This window comes from Parus major, chromosome 11 (assembly GCF_001522545.3).
Source record: "Parus major isolate Abel chromosome 11, Parus_major1.1, whole genome shotgun sequence".
NCBI classification, from domain to species: Eukaryota; Metazoa; Chordata; class Aves; order Passeriformes; family Paridae; genus Parus; species Parus major.
The window spans coordinates 74828-89078 of NC_031780.1; the positions used below are offsets into that span (position 1 = coordinate 74828).

A 14251-nucleotide genomic window follows, 5' to 3' on the forward strand; every position below is an offset into this window, starting at 1 on the left:
GACTGCTTCCTTGCAACCATCCTGGGTCCAAATCAGTGAAAACCACATCTTCCCACTGCAGGTGTACAGCATGGCTACATGATGGTAGAGAGCAGGCTAGTGTAGACAGGCTCTTGCAGCCAAAGGCCATAGTCCCAAGGCAGGAAGACCCTCAGGGACCCCTCTGGTCTACAGACCTGCTGAAGGCAGTCAGGGTTACTGGAAGATGGAGTAGGCAAGGTCAGAGCTGGAAGCCAGGCTACACTGAGGTTCCTAAAGCACCTGGGGGAACTGATGGACTCACTGCTGGCAGGTGCAATTTGTCCCAGCTTGCCTGCAGTGCTGGTTAACCTGTCGGGGGTGAACCTACTACCAGGCCCTTTGGATGCTGATGACACTTCAAGTTGACAAGTTCCTTCCTTTCCCAAAGAGAGCACTAGGCATGAGGTTGCCTCCTTGCCTAAGTCTCCATAACTGAGGTAAATCACCCAAATCCTAAAAATGGTCCTAAAATCATGGCCAGCCCAGACAGCACAGAAAAGAGCAGATGCATGATGCAAGCCTGTGCCAGGTTCTACCACTGTTACTCCTCAGCTAAGACAGGGAGGATGGCTGTCGATCGGTGTGTGAGCCAGCACAGGCAGGATGCAGGAACAAACACAAAAACACAGATTAAACACCAAGTAAAGTAAAAGAAAAAAAAAAAAAAAGAAAAAAGAAAAAAAGGTAAAGAAATAAGTAAAAAAATAAGTAAAGTGAATTTATTTCCATTACCTCACCAACCAGGGGATCCTCAAAGCAGGACCCAGGCAGAGGCACACAAACAGGGATGCCAGCACTGTGGAGTCTGGTCGATGCTCAAAGATCACCAAACCTGCTGTTTTCACATGTATATCAGGGATTATTACAGGCATAGTTTACAACTGAGATTTGATCTTTACTGCAGCAAAGCAGAAATGTCAAGCATGTTCAGTGGGGTGGCTCTATGTCTAGCACAGGCCTATGTTATCTAAAGACAAATGTACCACTAATCAAACATACAAGACTAAACAACAATTAGTATAATATATATGTTTTCCTACACTTCACCTGCAAGACAATTGAGTGTATTTACAATCCTCCTTGCCAATCTTCCCTTATTTTCCCACACTCAGTTATAAGGGCACTGGGGCAAGTTTACTAAAGCTCTTCAGATCTTGTCTGAGAAGAGCAGCTTCAGATCCTCTTGTGGAAGAGATGTCTTGACTTCTTCCTTGCTCTCCATGCTGAAGGGATTTTCTTCAGCACAGAGTACCTCCAAACTCCAACTTAGGCTAGTTTGTATGACTGTCACTAACCTACGCCCACACTATGACGCAAAGCATCTGTGAGTATAATACCTGAAAAATGATACCAGCACATTTGCGGTTTAGTGCTAATTTGCTGTTGCATCAGGGAAAACTTAGGTGTGGTCAAAAGGCAGTTTACAAAAGATGACAATGGAGGATGTGGCCTTGAGAAATCTAAACATCCTGAGATTTATGAGGTATATATATGCCTATGTCTCTGGCTCTCTCAGTCTTCCCAGTCAAATGCTGCTGGGTCAAAAGAAACAGGATTGTGTTAATTATTGCAGAATATTTGCATGTTAACAGACAACTCTAAGGGGACTCCACAAGTAAAGGGGTTCCTGAAAAAAGAGTGATCTCAAAGGATCAGCTTTCTCTAAAACCAGGATCTGTTTATTAGTAATGGGTATTAAAGCCACAGAACCTAAGGTACATGGAGAAGAGTTGAAGGAAGCAGCTGGTACTTGAAAATTGTAGTAGGTTCAAGATGTCATAACAATGTACCGACATGCTGTAAAGGCCTCCTGGTCCAACAGATCTTCACACACCACCCTGCTTATTACTTGTCAATGTTTTTTCTTAAGCAGCTCGGGTGATCCGGCTCTATTTGAAGGTCTAATGGCATGAAATCTCCAAAGCTGTGTACCATTCACCCATAGCCTCAGCTTCCTTCTCTTTTTGTTCTGGAATTGGTTTCTTTGAAAGACGAAGGTTTAGCATAGACATTCAGCTGATGTGTCAAAGACCTTTCCATACAGTGCTATCTTTCTCATTTAGCCCTCCCCTCTACCAAAATCTGCTACCCAGATTTTGTACTGGGCAAGGAAAGGGGAGACAGTTAGACAGTTATGGAATCTGGCAGGACTGGCAGTGGGTAATGTAGAGCTAGCTCACTTTTCCTGTCATTGGAGAGGCAGGGCTGACCTGTGGGTCCCAACTCTGTGGGAGGACAGGTGAACAAAGCTTAAGGTGGCAATTAAGTTGCCCCTCTGACAGTTCCAGAAATAGCTCCTGAGCATCTCACTAGAACACGTGTTGCAATGGGCATTATCATCCCCTCCCATTTCCACTGAATAAACAGACAACAGGCCACCAGTTCCTTATTACTTTATGGAGCTGACGTATTCAGCAATCAGTAACCCTGGTACTGCTGGTATGTCACAAACACCACATACAGCAGGAGCCATGGGGTGCCACCCCACGATTCAGCACTACAGCAGGAAAGGCATGCCAAGCCTTGAGTACTTAGGCATGGCTGGCTCCAGTCCTGGGGATAGCTGCCTCCCTGCAGCAGAAAGCAGAGCATCCACTGCTCTGCTGGGGTCTACAGTGGGGGAGGCTGAGAGCCAAGGAGAAGGAGCAGACAGGACAATTCTGTGGAGAGTGGACAGGCTGCCACAGCAATCTGCCGACATCATCATGGCAGGAGGGGCTGGCTCCAGTCTGTCAGGCTTGCACAGCCCATCCTACTCTCAGGGTGTGGGTTTCTTTGGGGGCCTGAATCACTCTCACCATACCCCTGCTGGCACACAGGATGGCCCTGGGCAGGCAGGGACATGCCTGGGTCACTGCAATACCATGGGCTGAGCAAAGGTGACCCACACAATGACCAAGCCCAACAGTAGGACAGTGCAGGATTGCCATGTCAGAATTTTTATTAATAAAAAAAGTTACAATAACTTACTCCCTTTGTCACACAAAGGGCTCAGTATAAAGAGCTCTGGTCTCCTAAGATAACATAGGGAAGTGAGAGGTGGGTATTTTTATCCTCCAAGACAGCAACCTTCTCCTGTCCCCAGGGGGAAGTGTGGCCAGCACAGGAGCCACAGGCCAACAGGGTCTTTGCCAGAGGGCCCAACCCAGGAATAACCTTCTGTCCCTGCCTGCAGCTGGTTCACAGGTAGCACAAACCAAGACAGGGCACAGATGTTGAGTCTACAGAGAGATGAGGGACTGGAAGCAAGAGGATGTGCAAGCTCTGGTGGAGGAGGAGAGAGAAGTGTCTTCTTTCCATAATGCTGAGGAATCTGTGGAGCACAAGACGTGAAGCAGCAGGAGAGCGGCTGCTTACAGGCAAGGAGAGGTGGGGCTGGCTGGAAGCAGCCTTGCCTGCCTGGCTGCTGCCTCATACAAGGTCAAGCCTGATAGAGGCAGGGGACCACCTGTAGCTACTTGTCACACTCCAGATCCTGGCCCCCCTCAGCACCCTGGTAGTGCATCTCGCAGAACTCCTGAATGCGACTGCAGGCCTCCAAGATCATCTCCTCAGGCACGGTGATCACTACGCGGAAGAAGTTTGGGTACTCAAAGCACTGAAAAGAGAAAAGATGAAGCTGGCAGATCACCTGGGATAGTGCCTGTTTTAGAGCCCTGCCTTGGCACCATGAGCTGCATCAGCACATGAATACAGTCAGTGTGGAACAGCACGGTTTGGTTCTTGCTCCCTTAGACTGTTCTTCCTGTTCCAAGCAAATCTCCCATCTCCATCTGTGTTGACATGATGCTGTGAGGGGGACAGGCCAGAGGACTTTGTGTGAACTGTGCAGACCAGATTGTGCAAGGAGTGGGGTGAAAGGAGTTAGCGAAGGAGAGGGCTGGAGAATATTTAAGGCCCATATCCAGTGTTGGAAGTGAAAGCAAGGCACAGGTGTTCTCAGCCTTCCTTATGTCTGCAGGGGTGGGGGACTGGAAACAGACTGAGGAAAGGAACATAGGTGGGAGCACTCCTCTGAGGGAGCACCTTCAGCAAGGAGGAGTTGGGGGGTCTATGGAGTTCAGGAATACAGCTCTGCGACCTTGAGAAATACTCAAGAGTATTGGGGAGTATGCAGTTGGGAAGATCCTGGAAGTCTGACTGAGGGCTGTTAGTGAGCCACACTGCCACACACAGAACGAGGAGCTGGCAGGCAGCTCCTACACACTACTACAGGCCATGGACACTTGCATACTCCCAGCAACTCCCAGCCTGTCCTCAGAGCTCAGGGATGCAAACCCCTACCACTTCTTCCACCATGCTTTGGCCCCGCAGCTGCTTGGGGATCTCAGTGTTAGGCTCACCGTGGCTGGCAAGCAGAACACAGACTGCTCCGAGATGAGTCTCTCAGTGAACTCCACATCATTTTCAAACTCCGGGAAATGCTCCATCTCAATCTCAACCTGCATCAAAGGGATGTAACATGGCAATCAAGGGCACCAAAACTGTCGATAGTGTCCTTGTTTACACACATGGCCCAACAACTTCCTAGTCAAGTGCACCTATCTGCCCTCAATTTTTGCTCATGATTTGGGATGCAAGACAGAAACATATAAATGAAAATCAGGCTTCTGAAAAAGCTTTCATTAATTACCTAAAGATGGAATTTCAGTTAAACGCTACTTCAGTAAAGAAACACTTCATAGAAAAGACACAGTAACCAATTAGAAGTGAAAAGGAATAAATAAGAGATTGACACAGAGCTTGGTAGAGAACTCAAGATGCATTAATAATCCTGTCATGCAAGAAAAAACCCTAATGCTTCGGTTTAAAATAAAAAGAAATATAGTAAGGTCTAGAATATCATGAACAAAATAAATCCTTGTAGGATAGTATAAGTGGTAAAATGACATGAAAATGGTAAAATCTTCAGTAAATATTTATTTTCTGTATTTGGAAAGAAGGCAGCTGTCCATCTCTCACACAAAAACAGTGCTATTCTGGCCATTTGTTTATAGAATCCTAGAATGGTTTGGATTGGAAGGGACCTTGAAGCTCATTTATTTCCAATGTCTCCACCATGGGCAGGGCTGCCACCCACTGGATCAGCTTGTTCAGGGCCCCATCCAGACTGACCTTTATAACCAAAGAAGATTTTAAACATTTCATGAAAGTATTCTTAAACAGATAATTTGAAAAATAATTTGCATACAGAAGTTCTGAAAGAGCTAGTAGAAAAAAAAAATAAACACATGATTTAATTTGAAATAGACGGTCAGCTACTGTAGAAATACATTAAGCGTCAAAGAATCTTAGAGCTATGCCTCTACATAAAAAACATAAGGAAAATTAGCTGTGTAGCACTGGGTAAAATTTGAAACAGGGTCAAGTGATAAGGATTTTTCTGTAGAAATAAGTGAGACAGATACTGCAATATTGTCCAGTTCTGAGTCCACATTTTAAGAGTGAATGAAAAACTGAAGACATTATGAGATGGAAAAAAATAAAATAAAATATTTTAACAACAAGTATTAAAGTGTCATAATTGTGTCAACTGAGCTTGATGAGATGAAAAAGGAAATTTCAGCATATTATAAACTTTAAAAGAAACAGGCATGGGAAAAGGCAGAAGAAGAGGCAACACCACAGGCAGAAGACAGACATGCTAGTATGAAGAAGGCTACATCTTCTACAGGAGGTATGATAATCTGCCTTATTTTACAGAGGCTTCCAGTTGCCAGCTGGCTTCATATCCAGGTAAAACAGCCTTGTCTTGAAAAGTACAAGTCATGGAGCTCTGTGCAGGAGCAAGTGGGTTAGGTGTGCTGGCCTCTGCTCTGTGAGCAGTGAACAGCATATCCTGCACTTCTGATGTGACCAAGGGTCATATTAGAATGCAAAAATGCAAGGGATGCATTTACCACACAGGGCAATATGAAAATGCACAGTAACGGAGACCTGGTGGCAAGCACCAGTCTGAAAGACTGACTAGCTCTGGCAACCAGACCTAGTGTGAGTGTTGGCAATCCTCACTTACCATCAGGTACATGGCTCCAGCAGGCCTGACAGGCTGAAGGCCAGGGATAGCTGATAAGGCAGCATAACAAAGGTCAGCATTAGACTGAAAAGCAAAAAAGGAGAAATTTCAAAACATGAGAAATTCCAGGAAGCAGCTTGGTGATTGAAAGCCAAACACTGGACTGGGACTATGAACAGGTTTGCCTACGGCAAATAAAGGGACAACAAATGCAAACAGCATGGAAGATCATGGCCTTGAGTACAGCAGGTGCTACAGAGCTGAGCTCCACCCCCTGGGTCAGCAGCTCCAGCTGCAGCGCTAGGCTGCCTGAAACTTATCACAGCCAGTATTTCTGCCGCTTACAATGTCTCCTGCTGGAATTTGATTTCTTGGGTCACCCTAATCACATACAAAACTGCACCTCCAAGTGCGGGGAGGGAGAGGAAGAATGATGGACTAGAAAGGACTCCCTCCAAACAATCTGTGAACAGACCTTGATCTGTAACAGCCTGTTTACCTTGAGGATGCTAAGGGTGTTGTGGTAGAACTCAGGTGGTGTTCGGTTCAAGATATGCTCCAGTGCTCCTTGGACAATTGTACAGGGTCCTAGGATCCTTTGACTCAGTCTTAGAAGGCCATCCCTGATCTGAGAAAACATCATACTTGCTGCTTAGATGATGCTTTTCTAAAGGAAAGGAACAGCTCCAAGGCTCACTTCCTGTATTTCTACAGCTGTTCACACCCTTCTCTTCAGTGAGCATACAGAGTACTAAAGAACATTTGTTTGACTATTTGCCAGGTTTAGCAGACTATTTACAGAGTCATTCCCTGTTCCTCCATTGCAGATTGAAATGCCAACACAGACAACCTTTGGAGCTTCCCAATCTGACTCAAACCAGGCTGGAACATATATAATACAAATAAAGCCAGAACTGTTCCAAAATAAAACTTTGCATTTCCCTTAGGTTTGTGCCCACAATCCACACTTTCAAAGCCAGGTAAGGACAATCAACATTAGCTTTTCTGCTCACTCATTTGGTCCTCTCTTCTCCCTCTTCCTCTGCAGAGAGCCTTCTAGGTGGAAAGGTCACTGCAGTAGATGGTTGTCCTTGTAACACAGCTGAAAAATAGCCAGATAAAGTACTGGCAGCACTGCAAGGTGCTTTGTTCTTACTTTTAAGAGAAACCATGTAAGAGCATATAGACACCACACATGGACTCCACAAGCCTGATAAGCCATGCAATACTTTCAGTGCACACTGGAGCTATTTGGGAAGTTAGAAGAACAGAAAGAGGACAAGGCATATATTAATGAGCAGAGACATGGAGTGAGTTACAGTGTAGATGTGGGTAGAAGGCCATGTGTGGGAGCAGATGGAGTAAGGAAGGGACATGAAAGAGCAGCAGAAAAGCAGGTAAGCACATTTGGGTGACACCCACGTGAGAGCAAAAAGCAGTACCTGCCTGTATCAGTTAAAGACCTGGTGATTCACATACTGAAGACCATGCAAGTCTGATGCTGTGACAGCAACACAGCAGTTCTCACCTCATTACCAAAGATGTCTCTCCTGTCATGAATTAGGATCCAGCCCATCCGCCAGCCGGGGACTAGCCATCGCTTTGCCAAGCCACCACACGACAAGATTGGCACATTGGTGCTAAGAGTTGCAATGGGTTCATACTTGCAGTCAGCAAATACCTATGACCGGAGACTGTGTTAGGGCTGTCCCAGCCTCTTACTGTGAGAACTGGGTGTGAGCATGAGGCTTAACAAGAAGGGACGTAAGGAAGCTATAGGAAATCAATGGTGAAAACTCACAGCTTCGAAATATGTACACGGTAAGTGCACACACACAAAAAGCAAGCTGTTTGGGAAGAGGAAGAATTGGACATGAAAGGTTCCCCTAGGACTGTGCACCAAAGGACTGGGAGCTCCAGGCATGGACCCAGGCACAGGGGAGTGGAGCTGTCCCTCACCTCTAGAGACCTGGCTGCCATGGCCAAGGATTAGGTGCATCAAAAAGGACAGGCAGCATTGGGAGTGCAAAGGACTGCAACTGACACTCACCATGTCTCCGTAGATCTCATCAGCCAGGATTGGCACACACTGTCTTGATGCCACTGTGGAAGAGAGGACATTCAGCCTGGACACCTGCACCCTCCAGGGGAACAGACTTGCCTGCTGCTGCAGGGCCTGGCAGAGCTCTGAGGGAAGCTCTGTCTCAGGACACAAGGTCCCTATCTTCCTCCTAGAGACCGCTGATTTGGAGAGCCTGACCACTGGGGATTGCTGCCCTGACTGCGCCTAGTTCTGCTCCAATTGGTGGGGACTGGCAGCACAACCCTCCCTGTCAGGACAGGGCTCAGGAAGCACAAGGCTCCTGCGAACACTCCCTGTGCAGAGCCAGAGGGGAGAAATGAACAGTCCAAGTCGCACAGAGCTTTTGAGAAAGACATGTTCTGTATGTTCTTGCCTAGATAAGACAGCACGTCCACACTGAGCAAGCCCTCATTCCTGAGGCGAAGTCAGTCAGAAGTAAAGCCCTGGGCCACGGTGCTGCAGTGACTGAGACATGAGCAATGGGGACAGACACTAGACTGCAACCATGCCCCAGGCCCCAGAAATACACAGGCAGGCTCACCTGCCAGGATCTCCTGGAGGTGGCTCTTGCTGAACACAGAGCCACAAGGGTTCGATGGGTTGTTCACAATGAGGCAAGCTGTTTTCTCATCCACCAAAGACTCCAAGTGCTCCAAATCAATTTCCCAGGCCTTCTCTGGCTAGTGAAGTGAGGAAAAGTGGAAGTAAAAAATGAGGAACTGGACTTGCCACACAAGGTCAGGTGTGCCATGGCACCAAGGGTTACTCATGTCACCTTCATCCACTTCCCAGGCAGGATCAGAATATTTCTGAGAGGAGAAATTTTCAGGGCTGCCCCTTCCAGACTTGCAACCACTTACCAAGAGGTTATAGAGTTTGACCTCTATCCCCATAGACAATGCCAGAGTCTTGTAGAGGGAGAAGCCAGGCCGTGGCACCAGGATGTTCTGGCCTGGGTTGGCCAGCACTGCCAAGGCAAGCTCTATGGCCTGGCTGCAGCCACTTGTTAAGATGACATCCTGCAAAGAGCACAGAGAGGTCAGTGGGAAGCATAGCCACTCTGAAGTACTCCAGACACACAGGAATGACATAACATCCAGGCTCAGCTCTGCCAGGTAGAGCCTCTCAGCCAAAAAGACAGTGCCAGAGCCTGACTGAAAGCAGGGAAACTTCAGCTGGTGGAAAGCACAACCTCCTCCTGGGGAAGGTGGAGGTGAGTGGCTCAGGGAAGGGATGAGAGCAGCAGGAGGCCACCTTGGGACAAAGTGATTTGGCTAGCTTTTAGCCCTGTAACTGGGCAGGGACGGAGAACTGGCCCCTATGCCCCATGGTCTGCAGGCAGCAGCATCCTGTCTGCAATGCAGTGGCAGTGCCTTGGCTGGGCACGAGTACCTGGGCCTTCAGTGGTGCCTCTGGGCAGTTGTAGTATGCAGCCACAGCTTCCCGGCAGGACTGGTAGCCTGAGGAAAGAGGAGTCAGACATGGAAGGGAGGTTTTCACAGGTTCTTTCCTTGTTACCAGTACTGTTTCTTTCTTCTTACCAGTACAAGGCTCACAGCTGTTGCCTAGCTGGGGAAAGCCCATTTGGTGGTGTCCCAGGGTGGGAGAGACTGTCCTGCCTCAGGACAAGCACTATGCAGCCTCAAGGCTGGGACAGGATGGCCAAGAGCAGGGACGAACCTTGGGTGGGGAGGCAGACTCTGGCCCCAGCATATTCCAGGGACAGAACAGACAGGGACAGAATGGAAGGTAGCCAGGGAGTTTCCTGAGCCAGAAGGAAGCCAAGTGTGATGACATGGCTTTCATTGTTTAGTGATGGCACTGGGGCAGCCCTCACTATCATAAGACGGAGGGTCCTGCAATACAGGCATGATCTGTGCTCTGTGCACGCTTTTGGCACTAACTGCAAACAAGGCTCACGGTGTCAGTGAAGTCAGGGAGCCCAAGGGGAATCCTAGTTAAGGCAGACCAGAAAGGAGCTTGGCTATAACGCACGGACACACAGTGCCAAGCCCTTCTGGGTTCTTGATACCCTGTCTGCCCCAATGGCTGGGGTAGCAAACAGCTTCTGCAGGAGCTCTGGGCCTCAAACAACCCACACAGGAAAGAGCACATAGGTGTGTCTGGGAGATACATACACTTGTGTGTTCATGTGACTGCTGGTGAGAACAGCTGTAGGGTGCTAATGGAAAGGTGTCTGTGGGCTCCATATACCTGCTGTGGGGTAGAAGCTAGCATATGACTTCATCCAACTCTCACAGGATGAGCTTTGTCAACTTACCAACAGATGGAGCATAACCATTGTACTGTCCTGAGTCCAAAACCTCCTTCACAGCCCGTGTGACCTCATCATTTGTGGGAAGGTTTCCAAAGACTGTTGGGTCTCCTTTTCAAAGATTGGAAAAATAGTAAAGTTGTCACTGATCTGTGACAGGCACAGAGCTGTGTGGTTGTCTGACCTATCCCTTGGTGCTCATACAAACTTTGTGCTTCAGAGCCCTGCAATCTGTCAGCCACACAATTGACCCAAATACCTGGAGGCTTCAGCCATGGGACTATGCTCACCTAAGGACAAGGAGATCATGGCTTTCTTTGGGTTGGGTTCCACCTTCATGCTGTCTACGATGGCTCGGACAGGATTGAAAGTCTTCTTTGACATTTCAGAAGCTCTGACAGCCCATCTTGGCTTCCGACCCTTCACCTTCCCTGGGGATATGGTGTTCCCAGTGTTCTTCAGATGAACATCTCGCATAGGGGCATGATCTCCATGGCCATTCACTTGGATCAGGTATGAGTCCATCCTGAGAGCTGTCAGTGCAAAGTAAATTTCCTGGGCTTAGTTAACACATGTGAAACAAGGAATCTGTCCATTTGGGGATGCAGCCCATAAGTAAAATTTCTGAAAGCTGTAGACACTACCTACTGCCTATGGAGAAAGAAGCAGCAGCAGCAAGTAGGGCTGTATTTGGTGCCAGGATGTAGTGAAACCCCATGCCTAAGTGAGAGAGCAGTACAGCAGGAAAGATTAAGGCACTTCTCTGTGTTAGTTGCACCATTGCCTACCATGGACCTCCTGTGCTGAGAAGGAGAAAGCCCCGCTAAAGCCAGCAGCCAAGAATTAGCAGCATTTTGTAGTCACTGCTTGACTGCAGATTCAATATTCCACTGACAGAAGAACCAGGTCACCCACTTTCTCCCCCCAGCTATCAACTTGCACACCTCAACCTGCAAACACAAGGGCCAGCCCACTATGTGTGTCCATATCCAGAATGTTTCTCCAGTCTACAGCCAGAAATGCAGCACAAAAATTAAAATAACAGATGCCAAAAAGGTAGTTCTTCTTTAGTGTTATCAGAATTCACTGGGCAGTGGCAGGATAGAGGTTAGACACTTGCTTCTGTCAACAGAGAACAGCCTAGCCCAGAGAGCCTAAAGCAAAAGGCAGTACTTAGGAAATGGAGCAAGACTGGTATGGCCTAGAGGGAAATCCAGGAGGCAGCACTGCCCCAAGCAAAGGGCCTGTAGTTCAACCTGAAACTGAGTAACAAGCAAGGCACAGCAGAGGAACAGCTGCCTTCAAGACCCAAAAATGGACAAAAAAGTGACTTATACATCCCAGCATGGTATACCCAAAACATGAGCTAGAACAGGCAGGAAAAGTCTAAATTACAAACTGCTGATGACTCAGGGCTTTCCACCTGCAGTTTAGGGATAGGACACAGAAGAGGCAGACCTCCTGTGACACAAAGTCTGTTCTTGCTGATACTGCCACACTACCTCGTAATCCCGCCACAAACTGCTTATGCTTTCTATTCTGTCCTATTTCTCAGCTCCACTGAATAGAAGTTTTGTGGACAGCGCCCCTTTCCTGATGGAAAATAGCCCCAAACATAGCTTTACACTTGTAGATACAGCACAGCTTCCCCTTCCTTGCCACAGAGACTGAGCTAGAAGGACTGTAGTGTTGCCTGGTTCAGGCAGGATTTGCCATCTGAACAAACTTCTCACTGTTTCAGTGAAGTCTGCACCTAGAGATGCCCCATGCTGCTGCAGTTACTCTACCAGCAATGCCTTATTACGCCATTTACAGCAACCCAGGCTGATCTAACAGGGTCACAAGGCAAGACCTCAGCTTTTCTGCTGAAACGTTCTGGGTTTCCTTTCCAAAAGGAGAAAAGAAATATATAGCTGAAGAAATATACAGCTGGGCTGCACAAAAAATGGAGAAATGAACCATGTATCTCAGTTCAACAGCTGGGTTGTGGCCCAAATACACAGTCCAACCTAGCAGAGCCCTTATATCACCCTGCAACATGGTTCTTCTGAAAAGGGGAGCTGTAGACAGGCACAATAGATAGCTTCAATGTAGGCAGCCTGGGAAGAACTCCCCACTACCCACCTGAAAGAAACAAGGCACCAGAGTATAGCACTTTACCTTCTACAGCACAGACAGGGAGACACCAACAAGCTTGGGGGTCCAGTCCCTAGTTTTCATCCAGGACAAGTCCCCTTGAGAGGAAGGTCCTGTGAATTTTTGCCCGTGAAATAATCCCCAAAACTGGGCGTTGAGACTGTATCATTTAACCATTGGCTCACAGAGAGGGCTGCTCTCCCCACCCAAAAATGACCTCTCCTCCCCTTTGCAACCATAGTCACTTCAAACACCTGGAATATGGCTTTGCATTAACTCTTTCTGGGGGCAGCCAAAGGACACAGCTTGGGTTCCTGGAGTGCCTGGGCTGCCATCCTTTGCTACTACCACTTTCCTCAGTCTGCAAAAATTTGACCCCAGATTTGCTGGGGGCAAATCTGCAGAGTCCAGATATTTCACCTTGTAATATAGCACCTTGTAATTCACTGAGAGTGGACTGATAGACTGTAAAGAGTTTCTGGGATCCCAATGCACCATCTGACAAACACCAGTTTGTGGCTTCATTACAACTGGGAGGCACCTTCCTCAATAAACTAAAGAGAGGAAAGCACTTCCCTAGCCAGTGTTTTGGAAGCACCAGGACCTGAAAGATTAAAGTAAGCTCAATTTGTCATTGGTTTGGAGGTGGTTTTTTTTTCTTCCTTTTTTTTCTTCCCCCCCCCCCCCCCCTTTTTTTTTTTTTTTTAATTGCTGCAAGACCCAAGTAAACTCATAATTCTGGCAGCCAGTAGAAATTATGCAATTCTTCCTTTGCTGGTACTGCAAACCACAGATGACACCATTCCCAGAAGGCCCTTTTTTGCTAAGTGATGTGAGCCTATGGCTTCCTGCCTCTTAATTCCTGCATGGGTAAGATAAATGAGAGGCATAGGCACTCTTCCTGTCTTCCAAGGGCTGCTCCAAGTCTTCCCTTATTGTCATTGCAGCCAGAGACTGAAGAGCTGCTCAGTGACAAGAGGGACTTGCCAGCCTTTGAGCAAACAGACTGCTGATGCCTTCACTGCAGAGGCCATTGGTCACTATGAATTTTACCTGTTTATACCTGCACCTGAGTTGGAGGAGAAAGGACCTTGTATTCAACCCATGCTCACTACACAATCATGAGTAAGGCTGCACCTCCCCACGTGCAACAAGTGACCCCTTCCCTCAGTGCTGTGGCTGGGCTGATACTGCTGGGGAGCCATGACCTGCTGTTAACCCCAATACTGCCATGATCACTCCTGAGGCCACAGTGGGGGCCAAGGATTCAAGGCTGGAGGCAGGTTGGAAGGCAGGTTGGAGTGAAGACAGCAGGTCTAGTCAGGATCCTTAGCCCTAGACTGGAGAGCAGACTTCTCACTGCAACCAGCCCCAAGGCCTTTGGACAAGGAATAGCAAAAAAATAACAATTTGAAAACTCTTTCACAGAGAAACATCTTGTATTGAAGCTGTTTGGACTATTTTCTGCTGAGGACTGCACTGTTTCTCTCTCCTTTTGACTGAAACCTGACATGAGTAACCTTTGGAAGTTTATGCAGGCACCCTCCAAGCACCTACAGGTTATTTTCTCAGTTCCCCAGCTGGCCCCATCTCTTGCCATGCTGCAGCCCTGGCAGGGTTAAACATGGCACTGGGAGACTTCAAGGACGATGCTGTATGTTCTGCCTAGCAACAACCCCAATGTGACGCAACTGGAGCTCTACCCGTCATAGCGCACACA

At 47.7% G+C, this 14251-nt stretch overlaps 1 protein-coding gene across 3 annotated transcripts; it reads right to left on the minus strand.

The window, feature by feature from the left end:
* Positions 1-2928: 2928 nt before the first annotated feature.
* On the minus strand, positions 2929-12683 carry TAT (tyrosine aminotransferase). 3 transcript variants are annotated; one of them, XM_015640051.2, is made up of 13 exons: positions 12556-12683; positions 10686-10928; positions 10402-10506; positions 9513-9580; positions 8981-9139; positions 8662-8800; positions 8088-8140; positions 7566-7718; positions 6537-6665; positions 6038-6121; positions 4365-4463; positions 3470-3619; positions 2929-3334 (listed from the first exon to the last, which is right to left on the minus strand). In XM_015640051.2, the coding sequence occupies exons 2-12, from the start codon at positions 10918-10920 to the stop codon at positions 3476-3478; spliced, it is 1368 nt and encodes a 455-aa protein (XP_015495537.1). In that variant the 5' UTR covers positions 10921-10928; positions 12556-12683; the 3' UTR covers positions 2929-3334; positions 3470-3475. The 3 variants fall into 3 exon arrangements, with proteins under 3 accessions (XP_015495537.1, XP_015495536.1, XP_015495538.1); XM_015640050.2 differs by having other exon boundaries at positions 2929-3619; XM_015640052.2 differs by lacking the exons at positions 2929-3334; positions 3470-3619; positions 4365-4463 and adding an exon at positions 4922-5136.
* Positions 12684-14251: the final 1568 nt, after the last annotated feature.